Genomic DNA, 23507 nt, shown 5'->3' on the forward strand with positions numbered 1-23507 from the left:
GGGACTGGAGGAAGGGTCGCTTCCTCTGGTCGACGACGTTTGCTACATCTTAATGAAATGCTATTATCAACTGGACAGTCTGTTGTCGGTGATTTTACATTGGTGGTATATGACTTGATGTGTAGTAGTGACAGTGAAACAGGTGGTGTTTAATACAAGTACAATCATGCTATGTATTGTGCACTGTAAGCCACCGTGATAGCATGTAGACCAAAATAATCATGCGCGTGTAAAACAAAAGGTATCAAATACCGGTACTCCGCAACCCATTAACAGTACAATGACGAACAAAGTGGTCATCCGCAGACATTTTGATATCCCATCTCCAAACTGTCCACGACGGCCTAGAAACCTTCAGGGAGTTGAAGCTGGAAATTCTCGTGGTCTTCATCGAGTGGATCTTCACCGTGTAGCTGCGTGTTGAAGCTATTCATCCACGCGTCGTCGTCCTCGTCGTCGGAGCGTGACAGAAGCAACAACTCCATTTCACGCTCTAGATCTTCAGCTGTGCGGCGGGGCTGCTCTTCTTCTGGAGGTGTGACAAGTGTGGCATTGGTGGAAGTTGAGCTGCAGCGAGACACGGGGCCGCGACCTCGCATGGTACCAGTGTTTGTGCTGGCACTGCGAATATGCGTCGAGGAGGCGGGTCGGGGGCCAGCGGAGAAAGGAGCGGGCTTGGTGACGTTGGAGAGAGGCTTGCGTGCAGCTGGGGCTGCGCGTCCGGCGCGGCCTTGGGCGTAGCCGATGGTGCTCTTGGAGGCTGCTACGGCGGATGCTTGACGGGATGCTGTGAGCTCGGTGGGCGTCTTTGCTCCCTTCCTGCCTGCGACTAGGCCAGTGGGTACGCGCGACTTTACAGCTGCAGTGGGAGCAGCGTAGCTAGGCTTGGACGGTGGAGAGAGAGCGGCGGCAGCAGATCTGGCTCGCATGGTCGATGGTCCAGTGGCCGCTTTCCTGAGGGCAGCAGGTGCCTTCGGGGCCTCCTTCTTGGGCTCCTTGATACCGTAGTACTCCTTCGTCTCCGCATCGTCCTTGGCCATCTGCGCCGCGAGTATCTTATCCATCTGCTCATCACGCTTCTTCCGACCCTGCTCTATCTCCTCCTCGAACTTGCGCTGCTCACGCGTCCTTCCATCGTCCTCAATTGGGTTGTGGTAGGCTTGCCAAATGCCGCGGACCATGTCCTGGTTACTGAGCTTGGGCATGGTCCAGTTCTTGGGTAGGTATTCGTCCATGTCATCTTCGAGCGGGACCTCCTTCGGGGGCATGTATTCGATCTCAGGCACGTCATCTTCGGACTCTTGCGCGACTTCCGGCTGGTGGACCTTGACTTTGGGGCGGCGCAGGCGAGGGCTGAGTTTCTGTGTCTTTGCGGAAGAGAGGGGCGCTGGGGTTCCAAAGGGCCTCGATTTGGCGTTGGTCGTCTTCATGCCCAGCGGCGCGCGCGTGCGCGGACCTAGACGTGTCAGTTGGCGTCTTGCGCAGTCTGCCATCTCTCCTCTTACCGGCTGGCGTCACGAAGGCATTCTGGTCGATCTTGCCGCCCTTGTTGGTGGTGAAGAGCTCGTTTCCCTTGCCCGCTTTGCCCACGGCATTTTCGTCGTTGAGGGGGATCTTGAAAGGCGTCTTGGGGGCTTTGTTGCCGGGTGTTTTGGCGTTTAAGCCCTTGAGGCCGGCATTGAGCGACTTTCCCGCCGCACCCGCGTGCAGATGACGGACGGCGTTCTCCTGGTCGTTTGCTGCGAGAGTAGCCATTCTGGGGGTTACATTGAGCGAGTCGTGTGGCTATCGCTATCGGGTGTTGAGTGTTTACGGCCGGTTGCTAGGGCGGCAGCAAAGAGGGTCTGGGCTTCGCACAGGGTCCGGGCGGAGGTAGCGCCTGCCCGCATTATCAGCTTGCCCATCCGCTTGCAGGAGACAATTCTTACAACAAAGCACCACCGACCGTACCCCATCCCTACATAAGCTGCAGCTCCTTTGCTCTCCTCACCTACAAAAACCACACAAACACCTGTCGCCCGCACCACACACCTCCCGCAGCTATGGATCAGATCAAGAAGGTGAGTCCACGCATACCCCGCCAAATCCCCTTTCTTTGGTACCCAGTCCACAGCCGACGCCACAATGCACGCCTGTCGTACCAAAGCAGCCGCTGACATGACGTTCTGCACAGCGCATGGAAGCTCTCCGCGTCGAGGCGGACGAGAGCAGCGCCCGCGCCGAGGAGTACAAGGCCAAGATCAAGCAGCTCGAGTCGGAGACGACACAGAAGGAGCAGGAGATCACGTCGCTGACGCACAAGAACTCCGTTCTCGAGAGCGAGGTGGAGAAGCTTGAGGGGCAAGTCAAGGTCCACAAGGACGAAGCTGGTGCAGGCGCTCAGGCCGGCACCCAGGCCGAGAGCCTCCAGCGCAAGATCCAAGTTCTCGAGGAAGAAGCTGAGGAATCGGACAGGACTATCCGCGAGCTCAACGAGAAGTACGTTCATTCACCCTCTGATGCCGTTGCTGTTCCCCTTTCCTATCTACCCTCCACGCTTCCGGCCCCTGATCTGCAGCCACTGACACGTCACCCTCCAGGCTCCGCCAAACCGACGTCAAGTCCGGCCACTACGAACGCAAAGTCCAAGCCCTCGAGCAGTCCCGCGACCAGTGGGAAACCAAGTACGAAGAGATGGCCAAGAAATACGCCGACACCAAGAAGGAGCTCGACGACTTTGTCAAGGAGATCGGTAACATCTGATCTCGCTGTCGTCTCTCTTTTGCGGTTGTTGACTGTATCTAGTCGAGTTCTGAGTCGAGCTTCGATATCGTCCCTCTGCGGATGCCGATTTCGAGCGCGTGCGACAAGAGGAACGGTCCGTGGTGGCTAGTAGTGGCGGAGGATGATTACCACGGCATGCAGTGGAGCTTGGAGAAGAGGCAGATTTCACATTACATTCCCCCGTACCCCCTACCCTACCCTAAACCCCTATATATCTGTTTCTTTCCTGCGGCTGCTTGCTGGGCGGGCCTTCGCTTTAGATAATCCCTGAGCGAATACATTGTTGGCGGTTCCTGACACCTTTGTCTTTGTTACTCACATGTGCTTTGCCAGGTTTGACCAAGGAGCGGTGAACGACCCACTGCAGTTATGCAGTGAAATAATGCTGGACTTGTGCAAAACACGACCATGGCAGCGCACCAACATGCGGGGTTCAGCTTGACTTCGTGAAGGGGTATCATTGTCTTGCCGTGTATAGTCACTAGCTTTCTTTCCAACAAGCAACACATCTACCAGTCTACTTGTTCTCCCTAGCCTCCTTCTGCTTCCTCTTCTTCATGCCCTGCTTCATGCGCTCGGCCTTTCTCTCCGTCTTGGTCTCATACCTAAACTTCTTCTTCTTCTTCTTTGGCCTCTCGCTATTCTTCGGCCACGCCTTTGTCCACACCCGCTTCTTGCTCTCTTCTTCCGCCTTTTTCCTCTCCTCGTCTGCTTTCCTCTTTGCAGCAGCCTCTTCGTCCTCTTGTCCCTGTGTTGAAAACCCGGCTTTGGATATGCCCACGCTTTCTATCGTGACGGTTGTGTATTTGTCTTCGTCGATGTATTCGTCTTCCTGGTTTATAGGCTCTGGTTCTTGGAAGCCTGTGAATTCTTCCTCGTCATCGTCGTCGTCGTCATTGGCGGATGTTTCGCCTGCTTCGCTGAGGTCGAGGTCGCCGTTGGCTTGTTTGACAAGTCGGTTTACTTCCTCAACGTGTCTCTCTAGGTCGATTTTGCGCTGTTCTCGGAGCTGGATTTTAGGGTATCGTTAGCCTCTGTACTGTTCTGAATACAACCCAGAGATGCGCCGGTGACAGAAAACGAACGTCTTTGTCGTGCAACCTTAGAGATGGGACGTCGCAATCGTGTGCTTACCTCGCGTCTAAACCTCAGCTTCTCCTCCTTCTCCCTCTTCGCATTCTCCTCTTGTGCATGCTTTATCCGTGCAAGTTTGCGCTTGTGGAACCCGGTGAGGTATTCTTCGCGCGCCGAAAAGTCAAACTCGATCTTTTCGGGGACTGCGACGGCGATTTTGCGCTTCTTCGATGGCGGCGGCGCGTTCCTCATGACTGCAGCCTGTGTTGAGTGCAATCTGGAATGTGGGGCTCGGCGTGATTTGGCTCGTTGCTGTCGCTAGATGTTCGCAGAGAATGGTGTCGGAGTTTGGGAAAATTACCTGGCTGACAGGGATCTGGGAGTCCAGGTGGGGCCGAGGTCTTTTGGCGCTACGCCGTCTGGGGACTACCATGAACCCTGGAAGGCAGCCCTGGAGGATCGTGATGTGATTACTGTCTAATTGCATTCCGATCAATTGAGATTTATTGTTCTAGAATCATGATGACTGAAAAGGTCCTTCGCAGCCTTAAACAGGATGCGCGCTGGGTATGGCGACTCCCATGTGTCTATGCATCTATTTGCGTTCTTTCACCAGCCAGGCCAATGCTTTCTTGTGAGGGAGCATTTGCACCATTGGATTCTTTGTCTAGTCCTAGAATCTTCCTCCGCCACGAAAGTGATTCTAGGTGCTTCTTCGCCTTGTGCGTGATACACAGAGCCGGATCAACGTCCTGAAGGCCAGTCTCTCCAAACATGGCAAGAACCATGAGGCCTAGGAAAGAATGATACATGTCGGGTGGGTCTCCTGTGACTTTGCCGAATCCTCCCACGAGATGTTGCGTCTTATCTAGTAACCACTTCCGGATCGGTTGCCGATCGACAATATTTAGATGACCGAGGAGTTGTAAGGGCGTGCAGGTCCAGTAAGCATAGCATGTATCTGCTACCTTGTTACATCGACCATTCACTCCAACCCACTCGAGTTCGAAGTGAATGTGAGGCCGTCCTTTTGTGTTGGTTTTTGCCTGTACTGATGGGTAGGCGCCCAGCTTGACAAACGTATGCGCGTCATGGCAGGTTTCTGATGTATCTGTCTCGTCATTCATAGTATCCAAGCCGTCGTCCTCGTCTAGAGTCAGCGTCTGCCGTGAGACGAGCCAGTGTAGCGTCTTTGGGACGTCGGTTACTCCGCGGATGACACCGTCCGGTTTTTGTGATGGAGGTAAGGGCAGACGATCCAAGAAAGCCAGGGCAGCGATGGCGCAGCAGGTGAAGCCCGCATGCGCTTCATGGTAAGGCGATTCCGAGATGCCTCCGTCGTAGCACTCTGCTTGTTGGACACACGTGACGAAGTTGTCAACATCGATATCTGGAATACCCTCACACGGTCCCTCGAGGTTGCCTCGAAGTATCCATCTGATAGCTGTAGCCATGTAGCCGAATCTTGAGTCGTTACCGCCATGAACGTAATCGCCATCGCCCAAAGTCTCCCCAAAGCTACCCTCTGGTCTCTGCATCTTGACCAGCCATGTCAAGATCTCCTTTCTCTTGACCCTCTCCAGATCATCTCCCAGTACGACCAGCGTCAAGAGGGCAAAGAAAGTTCCAGGAATATGGGCAGGGTCCCAGTTCTTGTTTTCTTCGCTTCTGAGCTCGCCGTAGTTGGACCCTGGCCACGGGCGGAAGCCGCCTTCAGGCAGTTGGCAGCTGTAGACCCATTCGATGTGCCCATGGCGCTCCTCGACTGACAAAGCAGCGTCTAAATCTCCCAGAATGTCGAGAGCGGACACGGTGAAAAGGGCCAACAGCATGCGGTTGGAGTCATTGCTGGTGTAGAAGTGCGGCAGCAGAGTCTTCAGGTTCCGCCGCCAGTACTTGATGTGGCGGGCATAGTTGAGTTGTGTGTTGGCATCAAAGGCAGCTGGAGCCATGATAGGGAGAAGAGGTGCGTGGACCCGGAGGCGTTTGCCGAGCGAGATCTCGGTCCCGCTGCGAGGCGTGAGTTTTGATGGCGGGGCTGACCTGGACGGCCAAGGCGAATGTTTGCGCAGAGTATGTAAGACGGATGAATGATTAGCGGAGACTTGACTTTCTCCTGAATGGGCCTGTAATAAGGCTTATTCCGCGTGCAGGGTTAGTCTGGCAGTGATGACGGAGCCCCGCAGACGTCGCGTCTGTCAGTGTTCGGAGCAGTAACTTGTCGATTTAGGGGACCTGGCAGGGCGACAGCATTAGCCCAGCGACTGGCGATGATGCATAGACGGTAGTAGGCGCGGGCTCGGACTAGTCTACCACATCGTATGCAGGGGCCGCGCTTGGGGGTCGGTGAATTGCGTGGGTATTTATATCGTCCGCTAAAGGCGAAATGTCGGAAGCGCGCAAGATTGGTAGGCTTGCCTGACGGTGCCAGGGCTGTCACGACAAACGGCCACATGCAGGGGTACATGAGACATCGTTCAGCTCTCAGCTCTTCTGCAGTCGTGCCCCAGCTGCGGCCTGCAAAACCCTCCTGACACCGACGTGCCTCAGTCAGTCATTGCCCTCGCTTCCCCGACGCCGCCGCCGCCGCCCGTGTCGAGTACCACTGCGCTGCGCCCACTCACGACGCACTGCCCGTTACGCGAGTAGCCTCTTTGTAGGGCGACGTCACCCACGCTCGAGCACCGGGCCTGCGCTTGCGTGTTCCCCAGACTCACTTCTCCGCGCGCTCACTACGGCCGTTGACCGACCACACCCGTACCAGTACCCAACTTGGTTGTTTCTTTTTGATACCCCACTTCACACCAAGCCATGACGACGGGCTTTGCGGCCTCTTTTTGGTCGAGCGACTATGCCGGAGGTAAGCTGCAGGCGCACCCAACACCACCCCGCGCGGGCTAACTCTCGCAGGCTTGGGCGTCCTCTTTGGCAAGCTGCAGCAGGGCGTGCAGGAAAACCAGCAGATTCTGACCGTGGCCCGCATGCGAGCCGATGCCGAGGAGGCGTACGGAAACAGCCTGTCCTCGATTACACCAGCCACAGATCGCATAGGCGGGGGCTTTAGCAGAGATGAGGGCGCAAGCGTGCGCAAGGTGCGTGAGCAGGAGACACGGCGACAACCCCATGCTAACTGGTACTAGGCCTATGAGGGCGTGCGCACCGAGATGGAGGCAGCCGCCGCAAACCACAAGAAGATTGCGTCCAACATCCGTGAGCTTGTCGTGAACCCGTTCGGTCGCTGGTGCGAAGCGCATGCCGCCCGCGTGCAGAACTCCCAGGACGACCTCCAATCGCGCATCAAGATCCACGACCGACAGGCCGATGCTGTCCGCAAGTACCGATCGCAATACTACAACAAGTGTCGGCTTGTCGAAGACCTGGAGGAGGAGGACAAGCTTGCTTTTCAGGACCCCCAGAGCGAGGCCGCACAGAGCCCCAAGATGAAAGTGCCTACCATAAAAATGTCGGAGCCGGAGAATGAGGAAGAGGAGCCCATTGATCTTGGTGACGAGACGTACCAGCCCGACCAGATCAAGAAGATCCTCACGCACATGCTGGACAACATCAAGATTGCAGAGGTCAAGGTTCCCATTCTCGGCACCTACCAGAACTGCTCAAGCGGTGCCGATATCACCGAATACATCCAGAAGCACATGGCAGCAACCACCGTGAGTTATGCCGAGCGCATTGGTCAAGACCTGGTAGCACACGGCTTTCTGCGCCTAGTAGGAAACGTGGGAAACACATTCGCCAACAGCTCCCGCATGAACTACCAATGGAAGCCCAAGACGTTCCAGGTGACCGGACTGCCTGAGAAGAAGCAGCCTCTCGCCCGCTCTTCTACCACTATGTCTAGCTCCTCAGCCGACAGCATTGCCGTGGACTCGCCCGTCTCGACCGTGCAGGAATACCTCCAGGGGTGGAACCCGCTCAACAACCAGTACCCGAATGAGACACCAGCAGAGAGGCTCAGGCGGGAGGCACACGAGTCCGATGAGCGCTACAAGGCATCAGTCAAGAAGCTTGACTCGCTACGGTGCAATTTGGAAGAGGCTATGGTGGACCATCTCAAATTCATGGAGCGTTGCGAATTGGACAGGCTGAAGGCTATTAAGGCGGTTATCTTGGATTTCTCTGGCGCTGTCAGCAACGTAATTCCCAGTCTGCAGAGCACCGTCGACAAGATGATGCTGTTCCAGGAGACAGTCCAGCCCCTAGGCGATCTCCGATACATGCTCGAGAACTACAGGACAGGGCCATTCGTGCCTAGAGTCACGACTTATGAGAATTACTACAACTCAGTAGACGGTACGTCACGATGTATATCGAGATGCAACTATATACTAACAAACACAGAACAAACATTCGGTGTAGATTTGGAGGCTCGGGCTCGCTCAGACAAGAAGCGTGTTCCGGTACTCATTACGACAGTTCTCACCTTCCTGGACAACCACTACCCCGACTTGGAGGGTGACGAAGCACGCCGTGGCATCTGGCTCGTTGATGTTCCTCTGGCGCAGACTCACACCCTCCGAGCTGAGATCAACACTGGAAAGAGGTTCCCAGATGAACTACTCGAGAAGTACGATGTACCGATTGTTGCGAGCGTCCTCAAACTCTACCTGTTGGAACTTCCTGGTAGGTGTCAACTCTGCATCATCAGATCCTTTGCTAATTGTAACAGACTCACTGGTTTCTTCTCACGTCTACGAGATTGTCAAGACCATCTACAGCACCACCGCTACAGATGTCTCCGAAGAGACTCGGGTCTCTGTTCTGCAATCTACCCTTGGCCAACTCCGCCTCGCTAACATCGCAACGCTCGACGCGATCTGCACACACTTCACTCGTCTCATTGAGTTGACATCGGCCGACGAGACTTATGTTACAGCACTGGCCAATGCACTCGCGCCATGCATCTTGAGGCCAAGGCAAGAATCGAGCTTGACGATGAACGAGCGCTACAGCTACCGCCTCGTCCGTGACCTTTTTGCGCACAAGGATGCCATTTTTGGAGAGTTGAAGCGCGCGAGCACGCTCACCCACTCAGCCTCGGGCGCACAGCGCCCACGCGCGATCTCGACGGATGAGAGCAACCGACGAGCAAACATGGAAGAGCGCCAACGAGCCATCGCAGCTCAACGCTCTCCTCGTGCGGTATCACCAGCACCTGGTTCGCGTGTCTCCGGCTCGCATCGCCGTGACCGAAGTCAGACTCGATTCCCCGTGAACACATCGTCACCAACCGAAACGCGAAGGAGCAAGGGAGATCGTGGTTCTCTTGAAGTACCTGGAAGCGACGACAGCCCTACCAACGAAGAAGTCACTGCAACCACCAATGGTACAACAGAGCCCGCAACTGTTTCTGTTCCTGTTCCTGCTCCCGCCGAGCACCCAGCGCCATCAAGTACCCGGGTGCCTTTCCCACGGAAACATGCAGGCAGCTTGACGAGGGGCAATCGGGACTCTACCGGCAGCTTGAGGAGTGACGACACAGCAGCGCCAAGAGGTGTCACGCTGGAAGACAAGCCCATGGACGACTAGTGGTAGACATGGCCTAACTCCAGCAAGCACCTTGGTTAGGAAGTGAAATAAGAAGCCTACACCGCCCGGCCCGCCCAGAGACTCCCATGTATACTAAAAAGTAACACACCGGGAAACTAGCTAGGGACCCTGAGAGCGAGGTAGCATGAAGGGCAGTCGCACGGCACCTGTGGAAGAGTGAACAGCGTATGTAAAGGCTGTATGATATTTCGGGACGGGAAAACTGGCGGCATGTCTGATGGTCGTATGTGAAATGCAGCATGATAATCACGAGTGTAGACGGCTATTGCAATATGAAGTTTATCTAGTCTGCCCTGCTTGTTGACGTTGGCGGCTCCGTCCGTACCTGAGGCTAACCAGGGTGACCAGGACGCTAGACTCAGCTGTCAGAAAAGCCCAGACCCCATCGTCACACTCGCATGCTGAGTTCCAAGGCGGAGCAGCATGGAATCGACATGGGGGTCAGCTGTGTGGCTGGGCACCGGCTGCCCGATCTGTAGGACATATACATAGCCTCTGGTGACCTTTTCATGTGCCGCTCATTTTGCATCTGTCTGCCCATCTTCTCCAGCTCTCGTTGCGCTCGCTGAGCCTCTCACTCAGTCGTGGTGCGCCCCGTCCCGCCTTCGATCGAACCCCACGTTGATCGTCGCGCGAATCACATCGCGATCGCAGTCGCAGCTTCCCACTTTTTGAGGCCTCGCTGTCACTGCATACCCTGCCGAGGGTGAAAGCGCCATGTGTCTGGTCAAAGTCAAGCCGGAAGAGGACCACATCGTCCCTTACCGCGTCGTCCAGCGGAACCGCTCTCCGCCCCGTCGCCGCGCATCACGCCAATCGCGCGACATCGAGCGCCGCTATTCGCGCACCGAGATTGTGCACGAAGCTTCTCCACGGCCCTCAGCATCCTACGTCGCGGTGCCCTCGCCAAAGCCTCTCCAGATCCCCGCACCGCAGCCTGTGCCTGTGTTCGTGCAGCCTCCTCCCCCAGCGCCCATGCCGGCTCCACCTCCACCGCCTAGCCACATCTCTTCTCACCATTCGCACCACACCCAGTCACGCCATGGCGGTGCGCACTACGTCGAAGTCTCGCCCAGGTCTAGCATGAGTTCTCGTTCATCGAGCCCTAGCCGCAGCGAGTATGTGTATACAGAGCGAGAGGTCAGGCGTGAGCGCGAACGCAACTACAGTCCCGAGAACCCTCGCTACGAGCACTACAGATATGTGGAGCCTGCATCGAGCGAGAGCGACCATTATGAAAGATACCAGAGGCGCGACAGGAGCAGACAGCGCAGTCGCAGTCGGGGCGGCTATGAAGACCCCAGGGGCAGCTACACGGAAACTAACACCAGAGTTGCGTACAAGCAGAGATGAGTGTCTGTTTGGGAACCACGTTTTTGTTGGCTTACGATTGATATCACTACTTATGTCTTGAAGGACTTGCAGCATCTGTTCATAGTTATGGTGCGGTTGTCTATAGCTTTTTATCCAAACTAATTTACTTTCATGTTCAACTGCTCGTGCTATGAGGTCACTAGTTAGTTATGTTGCACCTGGACGCGATGCACGAACCAGCAAAGACGTCGCGCCGCACTTTCCGAGACGGAGAGAATCAGCTCCACATGTTTCTCAGCCCAAGTGTCGAGTTCTGGCTGCCGGCGTACGCCTAAGCGATGGTCAGGGCAGCCTTGTAAAGCATCGGGCACCAGTCGAGTGGTGTACATCTAGGGTTGCGATCAGCATCCAGGCCAACATAATCCTGCGCGCTGAGAGCAACCGCCAAAGCACACGTGCTTACTTGCCGCGACCGTCATACTTGCGCAAACGCTTTGACTGCCTTGACGTGTAGCAGAACCCCGAGCATGATCGAAGCACCCGCGCATTCCTCCTCCGCCCCCGTCCACCTCCGACCATGTCTATCCGTGTTCTGATCAAAGATTACCCACACCGCGCAATCGCCCTCGCTACCTCGACCCACGCCCTCGTCCTCCGACACAGCGCGTCCACCACCGAACAGACGGGGAACCCCAATGCCTCGTCCACGTCACTGGGGAGCAACGGCGCCGGCGTCGCGCGCTGCATGGTCGAGTTCACCCGCCTGGAGGAAATCGATCTAGAAGACTACCGCGCGCTGCATTCGGTCAACGTACACGGCACACTGGGCTTGATCACCGTCAACAGCGATGTCTTCCTCGTCGTCGTCAATGGCGCGAGCAAGGTGGCGACAGTACGGCCTGGCGAGACGGTGCAGAGGATATACTCGGTCGGCTTCTACTGCCTGACCAGCACAAGCTACGATACCCTGCTCAACGACGAAGTCAACCCCTACCCCACGGATACAATCGATGACGAAGGATATGAGATGGGCTTCGGTGGCAGGAAGGAGCAATCGCCCATGGAACACCCGTGTCTGGCGCTCAAGAAGATACTCAGCAGTGGAACCTTCTATTACAGCTCAGACTTCGACCTCACCAGACGCTTACAAGACCGTACAACCGATGCCGCAACCGTTTCTATCGACAGTCTAGACGCTGGCTTTCTATGGAACTCATACATGATCCAGCCACTGGTGGACTTTAGGAGCCGCCTCGCGCCGAGGGAGAAGGACGCTTTGGATGCTTCCGGGATCTTGACATCTGCCATCCGCGGTTTCGCACTCACCATTACGATTCCCAAGTCTTCGGCCCCCATCAGAGTACAGGATTCAGGCATGCCGTCGTCCATGACGCTCATCTCAAGATTATCCTGCAAGCGGGCGGGCACAAGGTTCAACTCGCGAGGTATCGATGATGATGGGAATGTCGCAAACTTTGTGGAAAGCGAAACAATATACTGGGCGCCTTCGGGAGCTTGCTTCTCTTATGTGCAGGTGCGAGGAAGTGTACCCATCTTCTGGGAACAGCAGGCTGGTCTCCTCCCAAACCAACAAAAGATTACCATCACCCGGTCGCCGGAAGCTACACAACCCGCCTTTGACAGGCACTTTGATAATCTGGAACTCAGCTACGGCACAACTCATGTTGTAAACCTGCTGAGCAACGAAAAACAAAACGAGTTAGAGTTGACGCATAGATATCGCGGGCATATCAGGAATAGCCCGTTGAACCAAGGAAGCAATCTCAACGACCGACAGCATGATCTCATCAAGCTTACGGAATATGACTTCCATGCCGAGACACGAGGACCCGGTGGCTATGAGATGGCTAGTATGATTGCTCAGTGGATCCAAGGTTCTGCTGAAGGATTCGGGTACTATCTCTCTGAAGATGTAGAAGAAGTGGCCAGACACAATGGAGAAGACTACGCTGTCCGCCGGACAATGAGCATACTGCAGCAGGAGGGGGTCTTCCGAACAAACTGCTTGGATTGCCTTGATCGAACGAACCTCGTGCAAACCATCATTAGCAAGATGGCACTCGAAATCTTTTTGAGCCACAAAGGCCTTCGAGCCAGTCAGGACTTCTGGGTCAGACATTCAAGTATGTGGGCAGACAATGGCGATGCTCTTTCAAAGATCTATGCGGGAACTGGAGCGCTGAAGTCCTCATTTACACGATCTGGAAAGATGTCGCTTGCCGGTGCTCTGGCAGACGCTCGCAAGAGCGCCACCCGAATGTACATTAACAACTTTGCGGATAAAGGGCGACAAAACACCATCGACATGCTTCTTGGAAGACTGATTGGCCAGGTTCCAGTGCATCTTTATGACCCGCTCAACGACTATGTGGTCGCAGAGCTTGCGCGACGATCTGCGGAGTATTCAGAGACCGAGATGATCAATATTCTTGTCGGAACATTCAACTTGAACGGAAAAACGAGTGGCATAAAGAGCGATCTTTCGCCCTGGCTATGCCCCGATGTCGATCCATCACAGCAGTGCCCCGAAATAGTAGCTGTAGGCTTTCAAGAGATTGTCGAATTAAGCCCTCAACAAATCATGTCGACAGACCCAGACAGACGCGAGGCTTGGGAGGAAGCTGTCAGAATGTGTCTCAACAAGAATGCCGAGAAGCACAGAAAAGACGAGTATGTTATTCTAAGAGGTGGCCAGTTAGTGGGTGCGAGTTTGTCGGTCTTTGTCCGGGCCGACTGCCTTACGCATATCAAGAACGTCGAAGGCGCTCTGAAGAAGGTATGACAGCGATTTTCAACATCTGACATATTCCGCTAACATATGCTCTAGACTGGCATGTCGGGTATGGCTGGCAATAAAGGAGCCGTAGCTATTCGATTCGAGTATGCCAATACTTCAATTTGCCTCGTCACGGCCCATCTTGCGGCTGGTTTTGCCAACTACGAAGAGCGCAACCGCGACTATAAGACTATCAGCCATGGTCTACGCTTTCAAAGGAACCGATCAATTGAAGACCATGACACTGTAATATGGCTCGGCGACTTCAACTACCGGATTGGCTTGAATAATGAGAAGGTGCAACGGCTGTGCCATGTTGGTGACCTCGAGACCTTGTACGACAACGACCAGGTAAGTAGTCACGTTTTACTTGCATGGACCATAGCTAATCAAAAACAGCTTAATCTGCAGATGGTAGCTGGCTTGACCTTTCCGTACTACTCCGAGGCCCGCATCACTTTCCCGCCGACTTACAAGTACGACCTCAACAGTAACCAATACGATACATCCGAGAAAGCGCGCATTCCCGCTTGGTGTGATCGTGTACTTCGCAAGGGTGATAACATCCGACAAATCCACTACAACGATGCACCACTTCGTTTCTCTGACCACCGACCAGTCTATGCTACGTTCCAGATACTGGTGCAAAGGGTCGATGAAAAGAAGAAGGATGCCATGAAGGCTACTTTGTACAAACAACGAAGAGAAGTGGTTGGCGATACCCACGCGGCAGGCCGTCTGGGTGATGATGAGACGGACGACGAAGATCTGCTTGGGTACGATAGCATTGAGCCAGGATTGCCACCTGCAAGCTCAGATAGGAGGAAGTGGTGGCTCGACAACGGTACTTTTATCATCTTTCCCGCTATAGCTTGGATACTCATATTCAATAGGCTTACCAGCGAAAGCACGCGTGGAACCGCCATCTAACAACCACTTTCCAAACCCGAATCGACCCAGCAATCCGTTTACGCCTAGTCCAGAACCAGACTGGATAGATGTCAGGCATATGCCGAGCAGTCGCAGACCCGAGCCACCACCAGCACGCGGCTCACAGAGAGCACGCACAGTCGACTTCAACAGCCCCTCGACCAGTTTACCACCAACGCAGAAGCCCGCGGCTCGTAAGATGATCGCTCCGTTGTATCCGGGTCATGCCACTCAAATCCTCGGTTCAGACGGTACGCGAGATTCGCTCAGCGACCTCCGCCGCAGCGGCTCAAGCGCGTCTACACACTCCCTTCCCAGCAGCCTACCTTACCGCGCATCAAATACGCTGCCCCAAACACAATCCTCCAGTAAACCACAAGTCCTCCGCAAACCAGCACCACCACCAATCCCCAACAAGAAACCCGCTCTCCTTTCTAAAGGTTCCTCTCCAGGACCAACCTTCGCACCCCCTCCACAACGTTACCGTGATGATCCCCCGGAAGAAGAATCGAGGGCATATCCTCCGCAGTCAACCAGACGCTCAATGGCTCCGCCTCCTCATCTGACCAGGAAACCAGTGCAAAATCTTATTGATGATGACGGTGACAAGCCGGCATTGCCGCCCCGCACAGGAAGTGGTGGGAGTAGTAGGAGGAATTTGATGGACGATGAGCCGGACGATATGCGTAATATGGGGGATTGGGAGGTGCTTAGACCTGTAAGGTAAACTGAGCTTAGCGAACGCGGATAGAGAAAGACTCGGATTGATATTTTGGTCTTTATTATAACCGTACAGTACCGGATGCTGACCAAACTCACATGCTCACGTCCGACGCCTGAGTACTCTAGGAAGGTACACAGGTAGAATGCGATCACGAAATGAGACCATGTTGCTTAGCTTAACTTGCTCGAAATGATCTCATACTGCGATCTAGTATGAACTACGCTTTTGGGTAACTGTACGCGAGTTGTGACAAGGATTGATGCGACTCCCTGTTCGAGTCACGCGACGACGCGTGCGGTCGCGTCAGCGCTAACCCCATTGACACGCCTCACGAGCTCCACTCACACACCACAAGCCTCAAACAACGCGCCTACGCATGCAATGCATGCGCCTATAACGGCATGAAGAGAAAACGTAGCGCCCATAGCTGTGCGGGCGGCCGCAAAAAAGCAAAGGGCGCCGATGACCAATCCACCAAGGCCACCACTGTTAATGCTACTCATCCAGTCCTACAACGCCTCTATCCCGGAGTCCTGACTCTGCGCCAGTATCTGCTCTCTCGACTCCCAAGCTCGTCGAAGAATAGGTACCGAAAGCTTTCGCAACTTGGACATGCCATACCCGCTGGAGACAAAAACACCGCGGACCTTGACAATGCCGTTGTGCAGTTGCTCGACTCAGCACTGGTATGCAATCCAGGCGTCCAACTAGAAAAGGACAAAGCAACGAGTTTCAGTGAAGAGCGTGAAAAGGACATCGAAGCATTCACCCAACAGCGATCGCAAAGCACTCCGGGCGGTACGTTCAAGCCGGGATACTACAGGCAATCCGAGGTAGGTCATACGAAGCATCACCTACTCATAGTGTTCCGCTCAAAGAACTACGACTAAATATATCCAGATCGTTGATTTCGTGATATGGCGCTTATTCAAGCGTTCAACATCTCACAAACCAGCACACTTACTCTGCCATGGCTTTCAAAGATCTGCAGGCAGCAATCGTCGTATACAAGGGAACAGCGAGAATCCGAGTTCATCTATTCCTGGTCTGCAAGAACGTCTCCCTAATAGCTACGCGAGGACATTGAAAGAGCCAGTGTGGTGTCGACTGCACGCATTGCTCGGCCAGGGTGGTGACCGCATTATCATGGACATGCTTCTGGAGTGCTCCATATTCATCTTGGTCAGTGCTGATATGGGCAACTACTACCAGCTCTCTGGGGTTCCTGTGCATGAGGTGAAGTCGGATGAACCTCAGAAGAACAACATCGCAAGAGTCAACGCGGTCAAGGAAGCGCCCACCAAACCTTCACAGCTCAAGATTGAAAGCAAAAAGCCTGGTGCTATTACATTTGTGCGCAGTCGCATGCTGTATGCGAAAGCAGCGCTCAACGCGAAAGGTGGTGTGAGATTTGGCATGCGCCATATTCGTGCGTTGTCACTGTTCTTCGAGTGCTTTATTGGGGCTAACCATTCATAGATGTTCTCAATCGGTTCACTGATCGAAAAGACAAGCAAGAGACAGTGCATATCATGCGGTATATCTTCCCGCGTCAGTTCGGGTTGCACAACGTCTTCACTTCCAAGGTGGATCATCGTGAGACAGCCATGCCGTTCAAAGACTACACGCTGCGCGAGAAGGATATACACACCGCCATGTGTCGGGAACTGGGCTCCAAAGCGACAGACGCCCAGGAAATAGCTAAGTGGAAGCAGCGAATACCCAAGAGACTCCGGGGTGACGCTGTTAAACTGGTGGACAAACTTCGGGTCCGCAATCAGCGGTGCTCGTATATGGAGATGCTGCGCCACTACTGTCCAATCGAGGTACTCTTCTCCATGACATGTATAAGAAATTCTGCTAACTCAGATAGGGAGTACCCGTGTCAACGAAGCCAGATTGGAGGAAGAGCACACTTCAGCCGAAGGCAGATGTACGATCAGTCGCAGATCCCGTCAATCGTCGCACAAAAGCGCGACCTACTCCTGGAAATCCCACCGTTCAAGAAACCTGTTTCACAGATCTGGCGTGTCCAGCAGCACACGTATCGGCCTTTTGTCGCGCAGTCATATCCAAAGTTATACCGGAAAGATTCTGGGGCAACGAGCATAACCATCGCACCCTTATGTATTGGGTGGACCAATTCGTAGACATGCGCAGATTCGAATCGCTTAATCTACATCAGATTACACAGAACATACAGGTACGTATTCCCCTACATTGAGCATGGAGCTATGCTAAGAGATCCTAGATCACGAACATAGCCTGGTTGTGCCCGCCCAGCCAAGACGACGACACAAAGGTGTCCAAGTCGGACATAGATAAGCGTACGGAGATATTTCTCGAGTTCGTCTACTGGCTCTTCGACTCTGTCCTCGTTCCTCTGGTTCGCACAAACTTCCACGTAACAGAGTCCAACGCGCATCGGAACAGACTATTCTATTTCCGCCATGATATTTGGCGGATGTTAACAGAGCCCGCTTTGAAGGAACTACGGATGAACATGTTCGAGGAGATGCCTACTGAGAGCACGGAAAGACTGCTGTCCGCACGTCAGCTCGGCTTCAGTAATATCCGTCTCCTTCCGAAGAAACAGGGCTGCCGAACTATCATGAATCTCAAGAGAAGACAGCAGGTGATGCGATATGGTACTATGACTCTCGGACGAAGTATCAACTCGGTGATGACACCAGCTTTCAATGCGATTACCTACGAGAAGGTCAGTAGTCGCTCGAGTTGACGGATTCACCATGGCTAATTTGCAGCAGTCGTTGCGTCCCGATAAGTTCGGCTGCTCACTTTTCTCCGTCGGGGATATGCTTCCCAAGCTAGCATCTTTCAAAGCATCGTTGCGACAGCGGGGACTCGGCGACATTCGGCTTTATTTTGCTAAAGTTGATGTTCAGGCTTGCTTCGACACTATACCACAGTCACGCTTGCTGCGTATGATCGACAGTCTCATGTCGATCCAGGCTTACAACACCGGCAAACATGTGGAGATTTCCCCCCTGGGTCCTCTACAGCGTCTCGGCGGTAAACATGTGGACCCAATGCCTCTCAAGAAGTACATACCGCATACTGAGGCAGCGACGAGTGTAACGCCTTTCCACCAACTCGTGCAAGATAGATTGGCAGGCACAAAGGCCAACACCGTCTTTGTTAATACCAACTTGCAACGGCGTGAGACCAAGGATGACTTGATGCAGCTCTTACAGGAGCATATCGAGAGAAATGTCGTTAAAATCGGGAAGCGCTTCTATCGCCAGAAGACTGGTATACCACAGGGCTCAGTCTTATCGAGCATCTTGTGCAACTTCTTCTACGCTCAGCTAGAACGCGATGTGCTTGGGTTTGTGCTTGATGAAGACTCGTTGCTTCTCCGCCTACTTGACGATTTCCTCTTGATCAGTATCAACGAACAGCATGCTCAGCGCTTCGTACGCGTTATGCACAAAGGCCACCCGGAATACGGCGTAGTGATAAAGCCTTCAAAGTCGATGGCAAACTTCGATGTCACGACAGAAGAAGGAGACCAGATAGCGACAAGCGGCTCAGATGGTAAATTCCCGTATTGCGGCGTCTGTATCGATACGACGACGCTGGAAGTCAGCAAAAAAACAGAACGCCCTACAAAGGCCGGTGGGTGGCATTGCGTGCACAATATCTATTTGCGGCTTCAGATGCTAACCACACCAGGTGTTGAGGACTCTTTGACTGTAGATCTGACCAAAATGCCCGGCCAGACGTTCCATCGCAAAGCTCTGAAGTAAGTCTCGAAGATCGCGGTATGCACCGCCGGCCAATCGGGCCATGGACGGGGTGAAAAGTCCGACAATTTACTGATTTCTGATAGCGGATTCAAGATCCAACTGAAGGCCATGCTGATCGATCCATCGTTGAACAGCGTGGCAACGGTACTAGCGAATTTGCATCAAAGCTTTCTTGAAGCGGCGGTGAGGTGCCTCGAGTACGCACGCGCGCTATCCAAGGTGCGAACGACGTGTTCGAATCTGCTTATCAGTACGTCTAAACTTTCCCGTTGCGAAGATTCCAACGCCCAATCCATCGATGCTCGTGCGGGGTTGTCCCGTGGGAGGGTGGGCGTGGTAATGAATGATGGTCTGATAGCACGAAAGCGAGCACGGCACACGCCACGAGCGATCGTGATTGCGCCGGCTACGCTAGCGAAGGAAATTGCTGACGGAGGGAACTGCAGAGACGGTAGACAACATGATTGCACTAGCCCATGTGATGCTACAGTGCCGTTCACGCTCGCGCGGCAGCAGAGAGGCAAAGATTGTGCAGGGCGTCATCTCGCGGCGGCAGCTTTCATGGTACGTGTGGCTAAGCTTCCGTGCTGCACAGCAAGTGGATGCACGATCTGCGATTTGGCTAGATCGCCTCCACCGTTTGCAAGATGACATGGCGGGGCTCGTATTACCGGTTTCCAACAAATGCTAATTGAAGGGATAGGCTGGCTTGCAAAGCTTTTCAGACGGTGTTTCAGCGCAAGCAGACGCAGCATCGCGCGCTGCTAGCCTGGCTGCAGACATGTCTCTCGGCAGCGCGCATGTCTGACATGGCGGAGCGACGCATGCTGGAGGAGGCAATAACTTGGCACTGAAAGCTTAACACGCTAGCAAAAGCGGGTTCCAGCGATAATGCAGTGGCTAGGCATATAGAGAAGATGTTGGGAGGTGCAGGTGTGGATGCGAGTGTGGTGACGGGATAGGAACTCGGGAAAAGCACTAAGGATCTGTGGCCGGGGGCCCACGCCGAGCACCCACGTCTAGCGGCGGCATGTGGGCACGACTGCAAGCCTTGGGCCTTGGCTGCAGCGCTGTCGGGAGTGACGGAAGGACTGCAGAGAGGATGATGTCGTTATGTCTTTTTCTTGCATATTGCAGCGCTGGTAGTACTGAGGCAAGGCGCGGTAGTGTATAGGCGGACCACTACTTGCTCCTGATAAGCCTCGCGTCGAGCAGGCGACAGCCCTCGACGGCACGCGATTGGCCCGCCGACGCTGGTATCGTGATGTCAAGCGTAGATGCGACGGCTGGGACACCAACCCCATCCCAAAGAAGCCGGGGTCGACTATGCAGGCTCTCAGCAGAGGGACAGCGTCGCAAAACGCCTGGCTAGACGCATTGAACCGGGGTCGGGCTGGAGAAGCATACCTGCCTCAGTCGGCGCCGTATTGGTTTTGCGGTTTCAAGCACGATTGCATCTCACATATCGCCAGAACCTCGCCCTCTGCTCCCATGCCTGATCCCATTCCCAACGTAGAACCGACGGCTGCTTGCAATTAAACTCGACCAAGGCATCTTGCGCCGCTGACGGGTCCAGAGCACTGCGAGGCCCACCACTGGAGTCCATCCCTGTCCCCCGACATCAGGGGCTAGCGCGAGTTCCGCAAATTGCGTCGCCGAATCGACCAAGATGCCGGCGGTGCAGCATCACCAGCGACTGCCTCCTGTCTACGAAGCGGGCGATAGCGAAGACTGCGACGCCGACGTGCACTACATCTCGCAGGCCAAGTCGCTGTACATTATTTCCGCGCATAGCTATGTGCCTTCATTAATCAAAGCCCCTTGCGACCGCGACGACAGCTGGGCGAACCACGACCGACGGCCTCACCGCATTGGCACACCACTCCGCATCGACACCCAGCGACGACCGCCCCGACCGCTCATGGCCACCCTCACCTACGCCCACGATGCCCAGCAAACGTTTGGCGCTCCGCCCGGCAGCCCGCCGGACCTCACAAACTCAAAGTCGTCCAAGTCGTCCAGCATCCACTCGTCCACGCTGCTAGACTTCATGGGCACGACGGAGAACCTCTCGCACTTTGAGGACATCAACCTCGACGAAGCATCAGGTGGGCCCTCCTCCTTCCCCGTGCCTGCGAGCCCGTCTAATCGCGTCCTCTTCGAAGCCCCGCGCGCCTCGCTGTCCACCAGGAGCCTCCCGCACTCGCACTCGGCCCACTCCTTCCGCGATTTGACGGGTGCCACCAAGCAAAAGTACCCGAGCCTCAAGGGCCAGGTCAACCACGCCGTCCGCCAGCAGGCCCAGCTCTCCGCCCCCGGCAAGCAAGCCAGAAGAGGCTTCACCTCGCCCTCTGTCCCCTCGCTCTCCAGCCTGAGCCTTGCCGCGCCCCAGCGCTCCTCGCGCTCGCCATCCCCCTCAAACACACACAAGTCTGCTTCGGGACCCCGCACATTATCTCGCAAGAGCTCGCGGAACGATGTCTTGCCGTCCCCGGGCTTGGGCTCCAGGAGGCAGTCGTGGCAGGACTCCAAAAGAAAAACTGTAAAAGAAAGGGAGGCAGAGTGTGACGATGAAGACGATGAGCTTCCTGAAGACGCTGTCATCTGGAACGTTCCCATCTCGCCGCGCCCCACCCAGGATCGGTCGCCGGCGTCATGGACCGGAGAAAGTCCGCCATTAATGTCACCGCATCCTGGCGTCTCTTCGTCTTCGAGGACATCGCCCGCACCCTCTGCGCGCGTCTCCCAGAGGACCCCCTCCCCCAACGTTTCTAGCAGGGGCGTGTCTCCCCAACCCGGGGCACAGCAAAACACATGGGCCGAGACGTACACCGCGTTAGATACCGACGCCAAGTTGATCACAGAGAAGCTAGAGGAGTTCCAATCCGAGTTTGAGCGAAAGCAAGAAATCTCACGGCAACAGCCCGGTCTCACGCGTTCAGCGTCTATGAGCCAGCCAGAGCCAAAGAGCAAAAAGCCAGCACTCCCGCCTGTTCGCAAGAGCGATCCTCTGATCGACCCTTTCCAGCCCTCAGTTGAGAAGCAGAAGTACCTCTCGCGCACCCGACCTTCATGGCTCCCACCCAAGAACCCTAAGGAGGAGAAGAAGCATCTCAAGGAGTACCAGCGCATGTTGGCTCGTATCGAGGAAGCCGGTAAGTTATCTGCGCCTTCCTAGGCTCTTTCTGAGACAATAAATGGCTAACAGTCACAGAACGTCTCGAGGCTCAACGCGCGCAAGAGGAGGCGCTGGCTCGTGAAAAGGCCAGCCGCATCAAGGCTGAATACTGGTCGAGCTTACTGCTGCCAAACTGGGCTACCGAGATGACCAACTCCGAATTACGTGCCTCGCACAGGAAGATGTGGTGGAACGGAATCCCTCCACGGTTGCGAGGCCAAGTCTGGCAGAAAGCGATTGGAAACGACCTCGAGGTCACAGAAGCTACCTACAACATTGCCTTGGAGAAAGCACGCAAAGAAGTGAAGACACATGGCCACGAAGCGCTCGGAGGCCGCTATGTCTACATTGTCGAAAGCACCCAAGCAGTGTTCCCTGAACTCAAGATGTTTGCCGCACGAACTTCACAAGCGGCGGAGGACGAGCAGCCGCTGCATCGGGACCTTGTCGATGTGTGCCTGGCCTATTCGATGTACCGCCCGGACATCCCACACTCAAGTTTCGACATACATCACATCGCCGCATTGCTCTTATTAAACCTTGCCGCGCCGCAAGCCTTCGTCACCCTGTCCAATCTGCTCAACCGCCCGTTGCCACTGTCCTTCCTCATCCACGACCAAAACGCCATACACGCCGCCTACTCCACAACACTGCACGTTCTGTCGAAGAAAGCGTCTAGTCTGGCTCAACGGCTAGAGACGCTACGAGTTGAACCCAGAGACTACCTCTTCCACACCCTCGGCTCACTGTTCTGCGGTCGTCTAGGCGTTGAGCACGCCGCGCGCATCATGGACATTTACACCATCGAGGGCGACAAGAACGTCCCACGCGCTGCCGTCGCTATACTCAGTATACTGGAGGGCAGCTGCATGGAGGGCGACGCAGCGCAGGTTGCAAAGACACTTCGCGAGAAGAAGATTGAACTCGATGTGGACGAGTTCATGAACAAGGTGTTTGAAGCGGGCAAGAGCTCGTAGACTAATAACGTACATAGTCTTGGTGGTGGTTGATAGCAGCGGCAGTCAACAGAAAGTATTAATACCGTATTGTACAGTTGAGACAGAAACAATCGACCCATTACAATAATCACCCATGGAAGAGAAAGAGAGAATAAGAAACAAAGGGACACCAGAAGAAAAAGATCGATGATATACGAAGACTCATGCAGCGCGAATTGCAGCTGAACATACACCATTTACCTGTTAATTTCCTAGCCTCTTTGCATACACAACCGGCGTTTTCGATCTTTCCATTGCGTTCTTTACATACACGGAGTTTGTCACTTTTTGTCTCGTTCAACCCATGGAAAGGCTCGTTTTTTGCGCCATACAATCAATTGTCTTCCCTTATCTATCTTTGTATATAACACACGCAATTACTCTTAGACAAATG

General features: G+C 54.6%; 9 protein-coding genes across 9 annotated transcripts; 6 read left to right on the forward strand and 3 right to left on the reverse strand.

The window, feature by feature from the left end:
• Window positions 1-344: 344 nt before the first annotated feature.
• Window positions 345-1755, reverse strand: J4E90_002760 (uncharacterized protein; the record flags this gene model as incomplete). The annotated part of the gene is made up of 2 exons (XM_051432336.1): window positions 345-1456; window positions 1506-1755. The coding sequence occupies 2 exons, from the start codon at window positions 1753-1755 to the stop codon at window positions 345-347; spliced, it is 1362 nt and encodes a 453-aa protein (XP_051293758.1).
• Window positions 1756-2042: 287 nt separating this feature from the next.
• Window positions 2043-2742, forward strand: J4E90_002761 (uncharacterized protein; the record flags this gene model as incomplete). Its single annotated transcript, XM_051432337.1, has 3 exons — window positions 2043-2060; window positions 2174-2478; window positions 2580-2742. 3 exons carry the CDS (start codon window positions 2043-2045, stop codon window positions 2740-2742), a joined length of 486 nt encoding a protein of 161 aa, XP_051293759.1.
• A 538-nt stretch (window positions 2743-3280) lies between these two features.
• J4E90_002762 (uncharacterized protein) lies at window positions 3281-4089 on the reverse strand (the record flags this gene model as incomplete). Its single annotated transcript, XM_051432338.1, has 2 exons — window positions 3281-3772; window positions 3898-4089. The coding sequence occupies 2 exons, from the start codon at window positions 4087-4089 to the stop codon at window positions 3281-3283; spliced, it is 684 nt and encodes a 227-aa protein (XP_051293760.1).
• Window positions 4090-4424: 335 nt separating this feature from the next.
• On the reverse strand, window positions 4425-5789 carry J4E90_002763 (uncharacterized protein; the record flags this gene model as incomplete). The annotated part of the gene is made up of 1 exon (XM_051432339.1): window positions 4425-5789. The coding sequence occupies one exon, from the start codon at window positions 5787-5789 to the stop codon at window positions 4425-4427; it is 1365 nt and encodes a 454-aa protein (XP_051293761.1).
• An 859-nt stretch (window positions 5790-6648) lies between these two features.
• J4E90_002764 (uncharacterized protein) lies at window positions 6649-9381 on the forward strand (the record flags this gene model as incomplete). The annotated part of the gene is made up of 5 exons (XM_051432340.1): window positions 6649-6697; window positions 6748-6929; window positions 6978-8145; window positions 8194-8475; window positions 8522-9381. 5 exons carry the CDS (start codon window positions 6649-6651, stop codon window positions 9379-9381), a joined length of 2541 nt encoding a protein of 846 aa, XP_051293762.1.
• A 738-nt stretch (window positions 9382-10119) lies between these two features.
• Window positions 10120-10755, forward strand: J4E90_002765 (uncharacterized protein; the record flags this gene model as incomplete). The annotated part of the gene is made up of 1 exon (XM_051432341.1): window positions 10120-10755. One exon carries the CDS (start codon window positions 10120-10122, stop codon window positions 10753-10755), a length of 636 nt encoding a protein of 211 aa, XP_051293763.1.
• A 538-nt stretch (window positions 10756-11293) lies between these two features.
• J4E90_002766 (uncharacterized protein) lies at window positions 11294-16057 on the forward strand (the record flags this gene model as incomplete). Its single annotated transcript, XM_051432342.1, has 5 exons — window positions 11294-13513; window positions 13565-13864; window positions 13913-14357; window positions 14407-15166; window positions 15595-16057. 5 exons carry the CDS (start codon window positions 11294-11296, stop codon window positions 16055-16057), a joined length of 4188 nt encoding a protein of 1395 aa, XP_051293764.1.
• Window positions 16058-16313: 256 nt separating this feature from the next.
• On the forward strand, window positions 16314-18937 carry J4E90_002767 (uncharacterized protein; the record flags this gene model as incomplete). Its single annotated transcript, XM_051432343.1, has 6 exons — window positions 16314-16596; window positions 16647-16993; window positions 17041-17370; window positions 17419-17886; window positions 18074-18806; window positions 18864-18937. The coding sequence occupies 6 exons, from the start codon at window positions 16314-16316 to the stop codon at window positions 18935-18937; spliced, it is 2235 nt and encodes a 744-aa protein (XP_051293765.1).
• Window positions 18938-20606: 1669 nt separating this feature from the next.
• Window positions 20607-23092, forward strand: J4E90_002768 (uncharacterized protein; the record flags this gene model as incomplete). Its single annotated transcript, XM_051432344.1, has 2 exons — window positions 20607-22092; window positions 22152-23092. 2 exons carry the CDS (start codon window positions 20607-20609, stop codon window positions 23090-23092), a joined length of 2427 nt encoding a protein of 808 aa, XP_051293766.1.
• Between the last annotated feature and the right edge of the window lie 415 nt (window positions 23093-23507).

This window comes from Alternaria incomplexa (assembly GCF_024043165.1).
Source record: "Alternaria incomplexa strain BMP 0042 chromosome Unknown scaffold_3, whole genome shotgun sequence".
Lineage (NCBI taxonomy): Eukaryota > Fungi > Ascomycota > Dothideomycetes > Pleosporales > Pleosporaceae > Alternaria > Alternaria incomplexa.